Genomic DNA, 15,022 nt, shown 5'->3' on the forward strand with positions numbered 1-15,022 from the left:
AGCTCCACTAGGAGTTTTGGTTCCAGAAAATGCTTTTCAGTAAAAGGAACTCTTTCATATCTGTGGTAAAAAGGTGGGCTATAAACAGATAAGGATCAAGAGATTAAAAGGAACCAGATTAAAAAGAACAGGAGCTAGCAGTTACCTTGTGAATTTGGGGGGAAATACAATTCAGTGACACAAGTTCAATGATAATGACTCTGAAAGAGAAGCTTAGCCATAAAATTCTAAAGGGGGGTCGTGTAGTTTGCTCATGTTCCATGAGTGGCTTGCAGTAGTCAAAAACTAAGTATCCCTTAAATTTGTGAGTGGAGATGGGAAAGCTTGGGAATAAAATAGAAATTATTCCAGAGGAGGGGACCTAAGTGCCTTTATCTTTGATCCAGCCTAACATAAAGGAGCCCACTTCAAAGACCAGTTGGCCTTGGAGATGGAGTCCATCACAGCATCGAGAACAGACAAATATATAGATGCACTGTTCTGACCAGACTCATGGATGGCTTCTTTCAGAAGTGGTCTTTGCTTATTCCATTTCCTTTATGTGTAAACAATTAATGTACAAAGTAGTTCAGCCTTATTCCTCTTGGCAGTTATCTAATTTTACTCTCTCTTCTAGGAGCTGTCCCCTACAAGAGTCTAGATTACAGATGGGTTTCTTATCGATTTTCTGCTCTCCAGAACCTACCTGTCCTTTTATTATGTCATTATCTTTATTTCCACTTTTGTTGGGCAGCTTTAGTTCCTGTCCAGGTGAATTCTGGAGGAAGAGCTGTTTTCCTCTATGTAAAAAAGCAACTCCCCATTTTGAGTTATCCTAGGAACACTTTGGTTTTTTTCCCATCTTAAGCATCATCGCAATGAATGGACTGGATTTTGTGTTTGAGTTGGGTAGATAAAATGTCTTTCCACTTAGAAAGAAAGTGCTCAGAAAATTGAAGTAAATGTTCCCTTCCAGGAAGCTCTGCTTCATTTCCTGAAAGAGCAGTTTATTCCCAAAAAAGCACTCATCTAAATGATGTTCTTGGAAGAGGTTTGACATTAGAGAGGATTTTATATCAAAGGAAGAGTGTTTGTAAGCCTTTGGTCAGATCTAGTTTTATTATTATCCAGTATTTATTAAGTAACAATATTGCTTTAGGAATTTTACAGACAGCAAATTAGGAACATCCTTCCCTGATCAGAATTCAAGCTGGGATGTCCCTGCAGCAGAGAAGAGTGAGCACTCCCTTGTGTACCTTCTCCAGGTGATTGAGGAGATTGAGGAAATGATGCAGAACTCCCCAGACCCTGAGGAGGAAGAGGATGTTCTAGAAGAGGAGGATGGGGGAGAAACCTCCTCCCAGGCGGACTTGGTCCTCCTGCAGGAGATGCAGGCCTTGACCCAGACCTTCAACAACAACTGGTCCTACGAAGGTGAGAGTTCTGGGGGCGGGCTCACGGAGGACAAACTCAGCTCTGCCAGGCAGGGCACATGCTTCACACGCCACTAAGAGAACCTCGGATCTAGGGAGTTGGCAATACCTTTCTTACTGGACATCAGGAGAGAAGCATTGCTGGGAGAGGAAGCAAGATTAAAAGGATAAAACGACCTGCTGTACAGCACAAGGAACTCTACTCAATACTGTGTAATGGCCTATATGGGAAAATCTAAAAAAAAAAAAAAAAAAAAAAAAAGAGTGGATATATGTATATGTATAACTGATTCACTTTGCCGTACACCTGAAACTAACCCAACAGTGTAAATCAACTATAATCCAATAAAACTTTTTTAAAAATGAAAACAACGGTAAAACAAACCAAAGAACAAGACTAAAGCAGAACGAGTAGAGGAAATCTGAACCCACTATTCACAATGATGCTACCGTGAAATCAATGAACAAACCTACAAATGGTAATGATAATAAGAGCTCGTATTTTTGGAGAGCTTTGGAGGGCCAGGCGCTGTTCTAAAACTTTCTATGCATAATCTCATTTCATGCCTGTGCCAACCCCATTAGGATTGAGCTAACTGAGTTTCCAAGAGGGTAAGTGACTTGTTCCAAGGCCACCGTTGCAGAAATATAATTAAGAAATAAAATCTCCTCCCCACCCAGAAAACCTCTCCACAGAAGTAGAGGTTTTCTTTCTGAGAAAATGAAAACAATTTCATTATTGAATTGATGCATGTCACAGTCAACCCACTAAAGGGATTGCAAAACTGGAAAGAAATCTAACCCGTGTCTACAGCTAACTGGACACAACCCATTACAATGTTGCAATTTAGAGTCAGGTGGCAAGTTAGGCCCCTGTTTTCTTTCTTGGGGATGACTTTTCAAAGCAGTGGCTCCCAGGTCCTTGAGGAAGCACATCTGAGTCCTGAGACTGGCCAGTGGCTTATTTAGCCATTAAAATGATGCACATATATTTGAAAAACAGAGAGAGATTCTGAAAGAAAAAGGGAGGTGAGGGGGGCTTCCCTGGTGGTGCAGTGGTTGAGAGTCTGCCTCCCGATGCAGGGGACGCGGGTTCGTGCCCCGGTCCGGGAAGATCCCACATGCCGCGGAGCGGCTGGGCCCGTGAGCCATGGCCGCTGAGCCTGCGCGTCCACAGCCTGTGCTCCGCAACAGGAGAGGCCACAGCGGTGAGAGGACCGCGTACCGCAAAAAAAAAAAAACAACAAAAATAAGGGAGGTGAGGAAGAGGGGAAGTCTCTTCCCTTATTTTCAACAGGGAGAATCAAGCCTCTTATTTTAGTTTTTTAACATCTTTATTGCTTTACAATGGTGTGTTAGTTTCTGCTTTATAACAAAGTGAATCAGCTATACGTATACATATATCCCCATATCTCTTCCCTCTTGCGTCTCCCTCCCACCCGTCCTATCCCACCCCTCTAGGTGGTCACAGAGCACAGAGCTGATCTCCCAATGCTATGCAGCTTCTTCCCACTAGCTATCTATTTTACGTTTGGTAGTGTATAACATGTCCATGCCACTCTCTCACTTTGTCCCAGCTTACCTTTCCCCTCCCCATGTCCTCAAGTCCATTCTCTATGTCTGCGTCTTTATTCCTGTCCTGCCCCTAGGTTCTTCAGAACCTTTTTTTTTTTTTTTAGATTTCATATATATGTGTTAGCATACAGTATTTGTTGTTTTCTCTTTCTGACTTACTTCACTCTGTATGACAGACTCTAGGTCCATCCACCTCACTACAAATAACTCAATTTCGTTTCTTTTTATGGCTGAGTAATATTCCATTGTATATATGTGCCACATCTTCTTTATCCAGTCATCTATCGATGGACACTTAGGCTGCTTCCATGTCCTGGCTATTGTAAATAGAGCTGCAGTGAACATTGTGGTACATGACTCCTTTTGAATTATGGTTTTCCCAGGGTATATGCCCAGTAGTGGGATTGCTGGGTCCTATGGTAGTTCTATTTTTAGTTTTTTAAGGAGCCTCCATACTGTTCTCCATAGGGGATGTACTAATTTACAAACCCACCAACAGTGTAGGAGGGTTCCCTTTTCTCCACACCCTCTCCAGCATTTATTGTTTGTAGATTTTTTGATGATGGCCATTCTGACTGGTGTGAGGTGATACCTCATTGTAGTTTTGATTTGCATTTCTCTAATGATTAGTGATGTTGAGCACCCTTTCATGAGTTTGTTAAGCCTTTTATTTTTAATGCATATTTGCCCCGTGTCACATTCAAGTCTGAAGGGGTGGAGTCAAAATTTGAAACTAGGCAGGTTAACTGCAGAGCCCACACTCTTAATCTGTGTATCGTATTAACTCTCTGACACAGGTTTGTGGTAATTATGATCCTGCAAAGAAAGAGGTGGATGAAGCGTGAAATTAAAAGATGTAACAGCAGTGGCAAAACTGAGTATAAAATTCATCCATCTGCGGGGATAGTGGTAACTAGGCGGCCGGAGGGGACACGTTCCCTGGGAGCGGATCCGAATGGGGGTGACGGGACTTATAAACGACGGAGAGGGAAGGCAGGCTGGTCAGGGTATAAAGGTCCAAGCATAGACTAGAATAGTGGTGAAAATAGAGGCGTGATCTGAAGAACTGCACCCTCTAAGTAAAACCCTGTGGCTCTGAAGAGCAGAGGCAGGGCAATGGCAGCAGAAGGAATCCGCTGGGAGGGATGGAGTGGATTTGGCCCTGGCGCTGCATTCACAGCAGCTCCAATCAGGCCATTCTCCGGCACACAAAGGTCCCACACATAGAACTGCTCAGCAAAAGACTCGGGAAAATGGCTGAAATGCAGAGTGAAATGGCAAAAACAAAAGGAGGAGGACAGCTCCAAAGAGTGAAATTAAAGGGGAAGGTTGAGCTAAGTCAGCAAATCCCCCGGCAGAGCAGGAGCGGAAAGGGAAAGGAAAATGGATTCTGATGTAGCAACAAAAGATGCCACTAGGAAGGGGCACATTCAAAAATATGCTCCCGAATCTACTTTAGGTGAAGAAGTCTTAGGGGACAAGAGTTTAAAACAAAGTGATTGGTGTCCCGTCTTCCCAGGTTCCCTTTCCTTTTCTCTGACAGTAGCAGACGACTTGGTACCAACAAGCCAGACTTCATTTTTCTGTACGTGTTGCCCATCTTTACATGTTTCACGTATTTTGGGCACGTCACCGCGACACAGGACAGTAGGTGTAAAGAAGGCCTCAGTTCGCTCTGTTTATTTTGCTGTCGGCTGTGTCTTGATCAGATTTTGGGAATAAACACCACCTCTCTATTGTTCCTCAGCACGGACGCCAAACCCCTTCATCATGTTTTTTCCCCCCAATTCTTGACCCATTTCACATGAGGAATATTACAGAGACAGAGGAGAAATAGGGAGATGGAACAAGGGATCAAAAACCACATGTCTGCCCACATACGTTTTTGTGGACAGAGTCCACAGAGTCCACAGTCCTTGGGGGCTGTTTTTCCTCCCTCCTTCATTTCCCCGAGATGATGTTCTCTTCCTCAGTCGATAACTGGCTCTCCCTGCTGGCAAGCCCCTAAATTGTGAAGGTCTGTCATGGCCCTTTGAGGAACTGTCTGGGGCCAGGGGGTCTCCTCCAGACCTGTCAGGCGACCAGGGCCCCGGGAGCCTCTCCAGTGGGCTGGGCTTGATGCAGTGACCCTGCAGGACGGTCTACCCCTGCAGGACTGAGGCACATGTCTGGGTCTGAGCTGACAGAGCTGCTGGACCAGGTGGAGGGCGCCATCCGAGACTTTTCAGAGGAGCTGGTGCAGCAGCTGGCCCGCCGGGACGAGCTGGAGTTCGAGAAGGAAGTGAAGAACTCCTTCATCACGGTGCTCATCGAGGTGCAGAACAAGCAGAAGGAGCAGCGAGAACTGATGAAGAAGAGGCGGAAAGAGAAAGGGCTGAGCTTGCAGAGCAGCCGGATAGAGAAGGGAAGCCAGATGCCACTCAAGGTAAGAGGACAGCCCGGCACGAGGACAAAGCACACCCACGCCTCCGGGCTCCCCGTTGCAGGTCCCGGGACCAGCCCTGCCGTGACCCCAGACAGACCTGTCCTAAGCCGTGACAATGAGCAAGGACACCCTGGCAGACAGCAGGGCCACGAGAGGGAGAAGAGCCCACCCGTGTCCTCTGCCCCCCTAGAGGACGCCCGGTCTAACTGGAGGAGACAGGATGTAACACTGGAAAATAAGTGACTATGGCGTGTGCTCTCTTAAGCTAGATCTGAAAAAGTGGGGTGAAAGCATTTAGGATTGAAAGGAGTTGTGCCCTGGGACGAGCCTGCTACCAGCACAGCTTAGGGTCCTGACTCATCTCTTTAGGATGTCCATAGAGTGTTTCCGGATGGAACATTATGACGCCTAGTGTTATTGACCAGATTCTTCTAACCAGTGGTTCTCCATCAGGGAAGCTCAGCAGAATCAGCTAAGGAGCTTTTTCAAAATACCTTTTCCTGGGCTCCCTCTCAGACCTACTGAATTGGGCCCGGGCAGATGCATTTTGGAAAAATCTTTCCAGATGAGGACAGTCGTTTTACACCTGCCCTTCCCAATGGCTGGGCATTTTTTTTTCTTCCCTGAGACATTTTCATCCTCATCTGTCCAAGTTTCCCTCTGCTGCTTTATTTTTCTGTGCACACAATGGAGGCTGAAATGAGGAAACCCAGGAGTGCGGGGGGTGGGGGGGGTGGGGTCTCATCGCCCGAGGCACTTACTCAGATAAGAGTCTTTGAGATTCTGCTATTGCTTCTTGCAAAGCTCAGGCTGAAATTTTGGCCTGTCTCTTAGCCCAGGTCTTACCTTTGCTTTCTAGTCGCAGAATCGGGGTCCGGATCTGGGACAGTGTGGAAGCTGATGGGTCCAGGTAGCTTAGGGAGGACACAGGTGTCCCTGGGGCAATGAATATGAGCAGGAAGCACTTGCCCTTCTGAGTCTCGTTGTCCCCCCCACTCCCCAGCGCTTCAGCATGGAAGGCATCTCCAACATCCTGCAGAGCGGCATCCGCCAGACCTTTGGCCCCTCAGGAACTGACAAGCAGGTACAACCCATCTCCCTGCTCCCAGCTTCCTTCCCAGATTCTTGCAACTTGGTCTCTCCAACAGAGCAGGGGATGCTGATTCACTAGAATTATCCCTGCACGGGGCCAGGTTGCAGGGGGAAATGTCCTAACAATTTCTTCCATTCTAAGGAGGAACAGAAAGTGTCTTTTTAAAGGCAAAGTTTTTTGAGCTTTAATATGAGAGGACCTGGATAAAACTTAAAACTCAACACTACTTGTAGACCTATGAGTTCAGTTGTTTTCAGAACAAAATGCATTAAAGGGGAATCCACTTCATGAAAGATCCCATCCAAGAGCTTCTTTACCTCTGCCACACTGGGCCACCAGGTGAGCCAATCCCACCAAGACTGCCTCTTCACTTCAGCTGCCCTGTTGACTGTAACCCGCGCTGCGGGGGTCTCCCGTTGAGCTCCGTTTAGTCAATCACTTCTCACCTGAGAAGTGGCTTGCATTTCTGGCTCTCAGGTGCCTGCCATGTGCTAGGCTCTGTTGCTTAGGGCAGTACAGAGATGAGGAAACCCTGGTCCAGCCCTCATGCAATGCATAATAGTCTAACAGAGAAGGCCAGTTTGTCAATAGACACCTTTGAGATTGGGCACAAAAACTGTGTATGTTTTAGACATATTTGTAGCTGAATCCTAAGTGTTAGAATTTTGGAACTACAGCCTGGGAAGAGATTTTAGGAACATCTAACTCACTCCCCTGAGTTCACAGCAGTGAGAACTAAGGCCCAGAGAGATTAGGCGTTTCCCCAAGGCCACGCTGCTAGTGGCAGGGCCAGGACTGAAACACAGGCCTCCTGGTCTAGAGCTCTTCTCACTCACAACGCCCAGGCTCCCTCAGAACCTTCCAGGTCTCTCTGGCCGGTGTTCTTTGATATCCCACTGGACCCTAAGATGATTTTGTTGTAGGAGCACCTCATCTCCAGCAGAGGGAGCAAACCCAACATCCCAGACCCAGGGCAGGGTTGAGGTTTTCTCACCAGTCATTTTGACAGAAGAGAAACCATTCATTCTCAAGTTGCACTGCAGAAGATAAGAAAATATCACCCCCCACCCCCTTAGAATGTTGTCTGCTTTCAGCCTGGAGGAGAAAAAGCTCACCAGGATTCCTAAATAATCAAAAAGTTTCTAGTGTCAGAATATATCTGTTGGAGTGGAAGGACATTTTGCCTGGCTAATATGGTAAAGTCTTACTTTTAAAGAGACATTTTCCAAAAATGAGGAAAAAGTCCTTCACATCATCATGGGTGTTGTCGAGAACGTCAAATTTGACGGAGTGTGTTTTTTAGAGAAAAGTCCAATCCCCATGCAAGCTGTCAACCGTATCTCAGCCCCCGGGGGCCGGACTTCTGTCTCACATGCTGCACACCCTGCTTGTCTTCTAGTACCTGAACACGGTCATCCCTTACGAGAAGAAGGCCTCGCCCCCGTCGGTGGAAGATCTCCAGATGCTGACAAACAGTGAGTTCCTCCCATTCGCAGCGAGACCAGGGGCTCATTTCCCTCCCTCCCACCCTGTGAGTTGCACCCGTGGTATCTCAGTCCGGAGGTGTCCCCAGAGCAGTTTCTATGGGTCAAAATGTGCTCCACACCGTTGCATCACGTCCCCAGCACGGGGTACAATTAAAGAGTTCTGCAGCGATACCCAGAGCTGCCTCGTCTTTTCCCGGTTCCTGTAAGGGAAGAGACTTGCCAGAGAAAAGGAGCTGGTGGAAGAGGCTGGGGCAGTGGCAGGGTGGTAGTGGTGTGCAGGGGCTCTCTGTGGTTCATCCACAGGTCTCAAGGCTGTGCACTCTCTGCCTTGCCATTTCTCTCTTCTGAAGCTTGAGGTTGCCTCGCGTCCCCAAGGCAGGGAGCTCCTTCTAAGGGACTGGCTGTATTTACTGAGAAGCAAGGTTTCTTGAGTGGGGTAAGGCTGATTAGAGAGAATAGAGTCTGGTTTTCCTTCCAGGCAATGACTGCTTCCTCTCTTCCACTCTGACTCTAGTGTTAAGTAATATTAAGAAACATTCTGAGCTATGGGAGAAAACAGCCTGTGATAAAGAGCCTTTTGGAGGCAAAATCTCTTTATAGACATCAAACACTACAACCCGCAAAGGGCCGGGGGGCACGTGGTGTCAGCCCTCAGTGTCAGCTTGATTCTTTTAGGAAGAGAAAAATCCTAGGCTGAGATGTGGGGACGGGCTCAGTGAATCACGAGACCGTCCATCTCCCTGGCAACCGTGCACTGCATTGAGTGACACACTAACCGGGCTGCGCAGCCCACAGCCCGTTGCTGTGCTGCTTCCTCAGCGGGAATGGACCCCTGCAGGGCTATTTGACACCCTAGGGAATGGGAAGAGGAGCTTCAGCTGTTTGGCTGAGGAAGATAGATACCTCCTGGGCCCAGCGCTAAAAGTGCCCAAACGGTTTTCATTTTTATCGTTTTGGAGAACTAAAGCAGGAGGTTCTGGTAAACGGAAATCTTGCCTACATCAATAGATACTGCGGCCTTGAGAATCTGGAATTTTAAATTCAAAGTGCATCGGCTTCCTCTAAACTCATTTGGAGCGCCTTTATTTGCATACATATGCACAAAGATTTTTTTTAACGGAAGCAGATAGAAACGAGCTGACATTTATAGGTGTTTGTATTTTCACAAGGAGTGAGCATTTGGAAAATAATTTGGACAAATTATGAAGGTTGATATATGTAGAGTACTCTATCGTGCTCTTTTTTTTTTCTATCATGCTCTTTTTAAAAAAGGAAGAGCTATAAATTTATTACAGATACCTATTCAGGAATTCAGTGTGAAATCCTTTCATTTTAATTAAGAAACACTGGGTTTGTTTACACATTTCAAGTTCATTTTAAAAGTTAGGGCTAGAGTATATCCATCAGTTAGAATACTTTGGAAACATAGAAATGTGAACAAAAGAAAATAAGTAACTTCTTGTCCCCTTCACTGTGGTTACTGTATGGTGTTTTTCAGCCATAGTATTTTATGCCTTTTCCATATGGTTGGGATTATACTGGCTATAAAATTTCATATCATGATTTCAGTCACATCAGTTAACATTTGGTTAACATCCTTTTTATGGCTCTCTCTTCTGTCATATGGACATACGACATTCCAATATTTTATCCCTTTAAAAATAAAACTGCCAACTTTCCTGAATACCAATTCTCCTGTAGATTATGAAAGCTCTCTTTTTGGGCACATCCCCGTATGGGTTCGTGAATAACAACTCCTCTTTCCCCAACTCCTGAGTCAAAAATGTAGGCCAGGGCTTCCCTGGTGGCGCAGTGGTGGAGAGTCTGCCTGCCAATGCAGGGGACGCGGGTTCGTGACCTGGTCCGGGAAGATCCCACATGCCGCGGAGCGGCTGGACCTGTGAGCCATGGTCGCTGAGCCGGCGCGTCTGGAGCCTGTGCTCCGCAATGGGAGAGGCCACAACAGTGAGAGGCCCGCGTACCGCAAAAAAAAAAAAAAAGAATGTAGGCCAAAGACTGGCTCCGGGGACTGGGCAATTTATATAAATTTTGGATTTTGGAGATCACCTTAGTCACATATTGACTGAGTGCAATTATTGTATTTTTACACCTATCTTCTTGGTGGGCAGCATTTAGTCTGCTCGTGCTCAGTTGCAAAGTATTTTCAGCCTATTACATCGAAATGAATCCATGTCTAAAAATACGGAAGAAATAAAAGAAAACATTGCCTGGATGGCCTGAGGTCCAGTCTTTTTCTGGAGTTGGCCACAGACTCATGCCACCATCAGGCTCTGTTCCTCACCCACTCCTGAGCTTTGGAGTCAAGTTCCATGACCCTGACTTGCAACGAGGCAAGGTAATCAATGGAAAACAGGACCTAGGAATGGACTGGGGGGTCCCTCCATTGTAATGGTTGCCTCCTGACCCCAGCTATCAGGGCCAGCTGATCTTTAGTGTTTTTTCCACTTGCCAAAAGTAATACATGTTCATGGAAAAAAACCGGACACTGTAGAGATATCACGTAGAAGGGAACAACGCCCAGGGTCTCACACTCCAAGGTATCTGCTTTTTACGGTTTCATGCACATTCTTCCAGATTTTTCTATGAATATTAGCATGTATTATTTACTCATTTAAAATTAATACATAAAGTTCTGCAGCCTTCTTTCTTCATTCTTAAGTATGTCTTGTATACAGAGATCGCTCTCATCTCTCATGAAGCTGTATGAGACCGTGTATATATTACATACACCATAGTTTACTTAAGGCATCCACTGATGAATGACTCTATTGTTGGATAGCCCACCCCTGCCCTCACTTTTTGATAGTATAAGCAAGGTCCAGGTATTTCCTTGAAGGATTTTCTACAAAGCTGACTTCCACAACATGAATCGTGAATATGAGAAGATGCTTCCTAGTTTAATAACAGAAAAATCTATTTTAAAATCTTTTATAAAAAGCCTTTAGGCTTTATTCACTTCCCTATTGTTTGCTTCAGGTGTAGGTCATATCCTGTTTCAACAAGAAGTCTGTAAACTCCTTGAGGGTCATTAATACGCTTGCATTTCCACAAATTCTAGTGCTGTACTGGGCATAGAGTAGAAAATATTTGTGAAATTAAATTCATTTGCAGTTAATAAACTGGAGGTGAGAACTCTGCTAATAATATCTGTTTATACGAATAGAATGTCTTTAAGGACAGATTTATCGGTGGTTCGGTGACGTGACAGCTGTTATTCTTAACATTTGGATTGCATCTGAAAGCTGATTCCTTTTTTAAATTGCTTTGTTTATTTTTATGATCATTAAAGATACATACTTAGGAGGAGATGTGGAAATTATAGATGAGCACACATACCAAAAGTAAAGGATAAAAGAGAAGTCACCTCATCCACAGGGCCACCCTGACTCTTTTTTTTTTTTTTTTTTTTGCGGTACGCGGGCCTCTCACTGTTGTGGCCTCTCCCGTTGTGGAGCACAGGCTCCGGACGCGCAGGCTCAGCGGCCATGGCTCACGGGCCCAGCTGCTCCGCGGCATGTGGGATCTTCCCGGACCGGAGCACGAACCCGTGTCCCCTGCATCAGCAGGTGGACTCTCAACCACTGCACCACCAGGGAAGCCCCGACCCTGACTCTTTTGATGGATTTCCCAGCAGCCCCCTCCCCGCCCCAGCAGGCTGAATGCTGACTCTTGCCAGAGGCTTCTAGACTTTGCTCAGTACTCAGTGAATGTCTTGTTTCCTTGACTCTGTCTCGCTCACTTTGGGTTGGTGGGTTGTCTGGCCCCAGAGGTGAGCCCTATGCCCTGATGCATCTTAGCTCCTTTCTCTCTCCTTCTCCAGTTCTCTTTGCCATGAAGGAGGATAATGAGAAGGTGCCCACTTTGCTGACGGACTACATTTTAAAAGGTGAGAGTGGCCCAGGCCTCTGGGAGCAGAAGCATCCTCTAGGGCCCCCTCCCCCAGGACTCCTGCTAGACACGTGGAACCCGCACTGCAGCCCTCCCAGGGCATCCACGCCAGGCCAGATCAGGCAGGGCCAGGGAACTCAGTGGACAATTGTGGGGAGGCCCTCGCCTTTGGATGTTGCTAGGAGGCCTGAGGAGGAGATTCCATCACCCCCGAGTCACCAGAGTGACTCCACACAAAAAGCAGCCAAACCAACAAAAGACTTATTGTGAAAGTTCTCTGCGGTTTGGGCTATTTAGTTGGCAAAAACAAAGCCAGAGGATACCTTTAACAGTTTCAACTACTTGAAAGGCAGCAAACTAGAGTCATGATTAGCTACATCCTTTCATAACTTTTTTGTTTCATCTTTTATTATGGAAATTTTTAATATATATAAAAGTAGAGTGAACGGTATGATGAACTGCCATGTACTTAACATCCAGCTTTAACAATTATTAACTCCTGGCCAATCTAGTTTTCATTTATATCACTTCTCTCTTCCATGTTATTTTGAAGCAAATACCAACCACTATATATATTTTTCATCCATGGATATTTCAATGTACATTCCTAAAATATAACCACGATATCATGATCACAACTAGAAAAATAAAAAATGTAAAAGTATCTTTGAGGGACTTCCCTGGCTGGCCAGTGGTTAAGATTCCACACTTCCACTGCAGGGGGCTCAGGTTCAATCCCTGGTCGAACTAAGATCCCACATGCCTCATGGCATGGCCAAAAAAAAAAAAAAAGTATCTTTGATTACCCAACCAGTGTTGAGGTTTCCCTGATTTTCCTATAAATTTTTTTCAGGTTATTTATTTGAATCAGGATCCAAAGAAGGTCCATACATTACAATTGCATAATGTATCTCTTAAATCTCTTTTAATATATATAGGTTCCCCTTTCCCTCCTCTCTCTCATTCTTTGTATTTTATTTCTTAGAGAAACCAGGTTATTTGCCCCATAGCATTTCCTCATTCCGGCTTTTCCTCAGTAGTTTTGTCCTCATAGTTTCATTTAATATGTTCTTCAACCTTTTGTATTTCCTGTTGCCCAGTAGAGCTAGAGGACTGATCACATTCAGATCATCCACACCAGACCAGACCAGGCAGGGCCAGAGAGCTCAGTGTACAATTGTCCACAAAATTTTTATAAGTTTTAGGTTATCAATGGTTGTAAACTTCCATTAAGAGACCTATTACCTGGTTGTCTTTCTTTGGGGGATATTAATATCTGTATTAGTCTGCTCAGGCTGCGAAAACAGAAGACCAGGTGGCTTAAACAACAGATATTTATTTTCTCACAGTTCTGGAGAGTAGAAGTCCAGGATCAAGGGGCCAGTAAAGTGGGTTTCTAGTGAGGGCTCTCTTCTTGGCTTGTAAACAGCTACCTTCTCGCTATGTTCTCACACGGCCTTTCTTCTGTGTGTGTAGGGAGAGTGCCAGAGCGCTCTGTTGCTTCTTCTTACAAGGACACTAATCCCGGCAGATCAGAGCCCCACCCATATGACTTCATTTAACCCTCCCTCCTTAGAGGCTCCATCTCCAAAGACAGCTGCACTGGGCGTTAGGGCTTCAACATGAATTCTTGGGGGGACACAAACATTGACTGTGTAACACTCTCCATCAATGGTCATTCATTGTCCAGATTTTGTTTTTCATTAGGTTTTGCTCCACAGGCACAACCTTGGGCGCAGCTTCCAAAGGCTTGTGGACTTCAGTTTAGAACCTCTGAGCTGTATTGTTTCCATAAGGCTCAGAAAGATTAATATTAAATTTCTGCAGGATGAATTTAGGCTAAACATTGGGAAGAACTTCTGACTCTTAAAGGTTTTAAAAGAGTATCCCATTACTCAAAGGAGGTGTGTAGAAATGGGTTCTATAAGTCCGGGAGCCCGAGAGCTAGACTTTACCCCTCACGATCCACTGAAATGTCAGTGAATTTATAAAACTAGTTAACATTTACTGAGCACTTTCTATTTGCCTCTGAGCAACCCTGTGGGGTAGGCAGAGGCACAGTCTACTGTATACATGAAGAAACAAGCACAGGTAGGAGAACTTATTTCCCGAAGGTCATAGAATTAGTAACAGCAAGACCCAGGATGTGAACCCAAGCAAATGGGCAGCAGAGACCATGCAGTTAATCATTACACTGAACAATCGCCTATCCCTGGCTTTTCCTCCTTCTGGAAGGAAGACACGTGATCACCATCCTTCCCTGGTTCTAAGGGGGCAGTTCTCTGCTCAGGACGCAGGCGAGAGGCTGGCGTGACCGCTCTCGGCCACGGACACCCCGGGCTGGCAGGTCTGGCCACACACTTGCTTTGACATCCCTTCTCTCCTCTTCTCTTTCCAGTGCTCTGTCCTACCTAACCTTGCCCTTGGGAGCAGCCTTGCTGCGGAGGTCACTGAGCAAGAGTCATCCCACCGCAGGGACTGCATGACACCACGTAGCCTCCGCCGTGTATTTAAACGTGTATAGCTTAACCTGGATTAAACATGAGCAAATGCGCGGGGTCCTTTGCTGTTGGCTTCTAGTCCTAGTAACCATTGGATGCATGACCGAGGGGCAGGGCTGGTGACGTCACCTCCTCTCTGCCTGTGTCGGAGGGAGGTAGACGCTGTCGCCACTCATGGTGTAGTCTGGCTCCAGCCCTCAAAAACAGCTTCCACCCTAAGACTAATTTTGAAATAAACCTTCATTTAATTAATATTCCTCATGTGCTTTGGCGTGTGGTGTCCCTCGGCCCCTCTGGTACAAACCTCCAGAGAAAGGATGTGTAGCTGCAACCACATGATGCTCGTGGCCCGTGGCAGCCAACACGGTGTTTAGGGCTGGGCCAGGGCGGGGGGTGTGCATGCCATGCCCTGTGGCGGGGCTGCAGACGGGAGGACGAGGCCATCTGCAGACGCCTAAGATCTAGCTGCTTGACAGTTTTACAGGGTGCTGCACGCTGAGTTGGAGGAGCTACTGGTTAGAGAGGAGATTGTGAGGTTAGCGCATGGCAAGTGAAGCTTGGGGGGAGCGGCTGGGCAGCTGGTGCCTCCTGTTGGGATGGCTGGGTTGACTCCAGGAGGC

The 15,022-nt window shown here is 46.2% G+C and overlaps 1 protein-coding gene across 3 annotated transcripts in view; it reads left to right on the forward strand.

Moving 5' to 3' along the window:
- Positions 1-14,677, forward strand: part of FEZ1 (fasciculation and elongation protein zeta 1) — a 40,322-nt gene extending 25,645 nt beyond the window's left edge. Inside the window, exons 5-10 of one of the 3 annotated variants that reach the window (XM_027081892.1) lie at positions 1,245-1,413; positions 5,141-5,412; positions 6,416-6,496; positions 7,905-7,980; positions 11,834-11,899; positions 14,300-14,659. In XM_027081892.1, coding sequence (XP_026937693.1) covers positions 1,245-1,413; positions 5,141-5,412; positions 6,416-6,496; positions 7,905-7,980; positions 11,834-11,899; positions 14,300-14,316 — 681 coding nt within the window. In that variant the 3' untranslated portion in view covers positions 14,317-14,659. Of the gene's footprint in view, positions 1-1,244; positions 1,414-5,122; positions 5,413-6,415; positions 6,497-7,904; positions 7,981-11,833; positions 11,900-14,299 lie in introns of all 3 variants that reach the window. The other 2 variants (XM_027081890.1, XM_027081893.1) reach the window with 2 other exon arrangements.
- The last annotated feature ends 345 nt before the right edge of the window (positions 14,678-15,022 follow it).

This window comes from Aethalodelphis obliquidens, unplaced genomic scaffold (assembly GCF_003676395.1).
Source record: "Aethalodelphis obliquidens isolate GAN/ISIS:26980383/991018 unplaced genomic scaffold, ASM367639v1 scaffold46, whole genome shotgun sequence".
Lineage (NCBI taxonomy): Eukaryota > Metazoa > Chordata > Mammalia > Artiodactyla > Delphinidae > Aethalodelphis > Aethalodelphis obliquidens.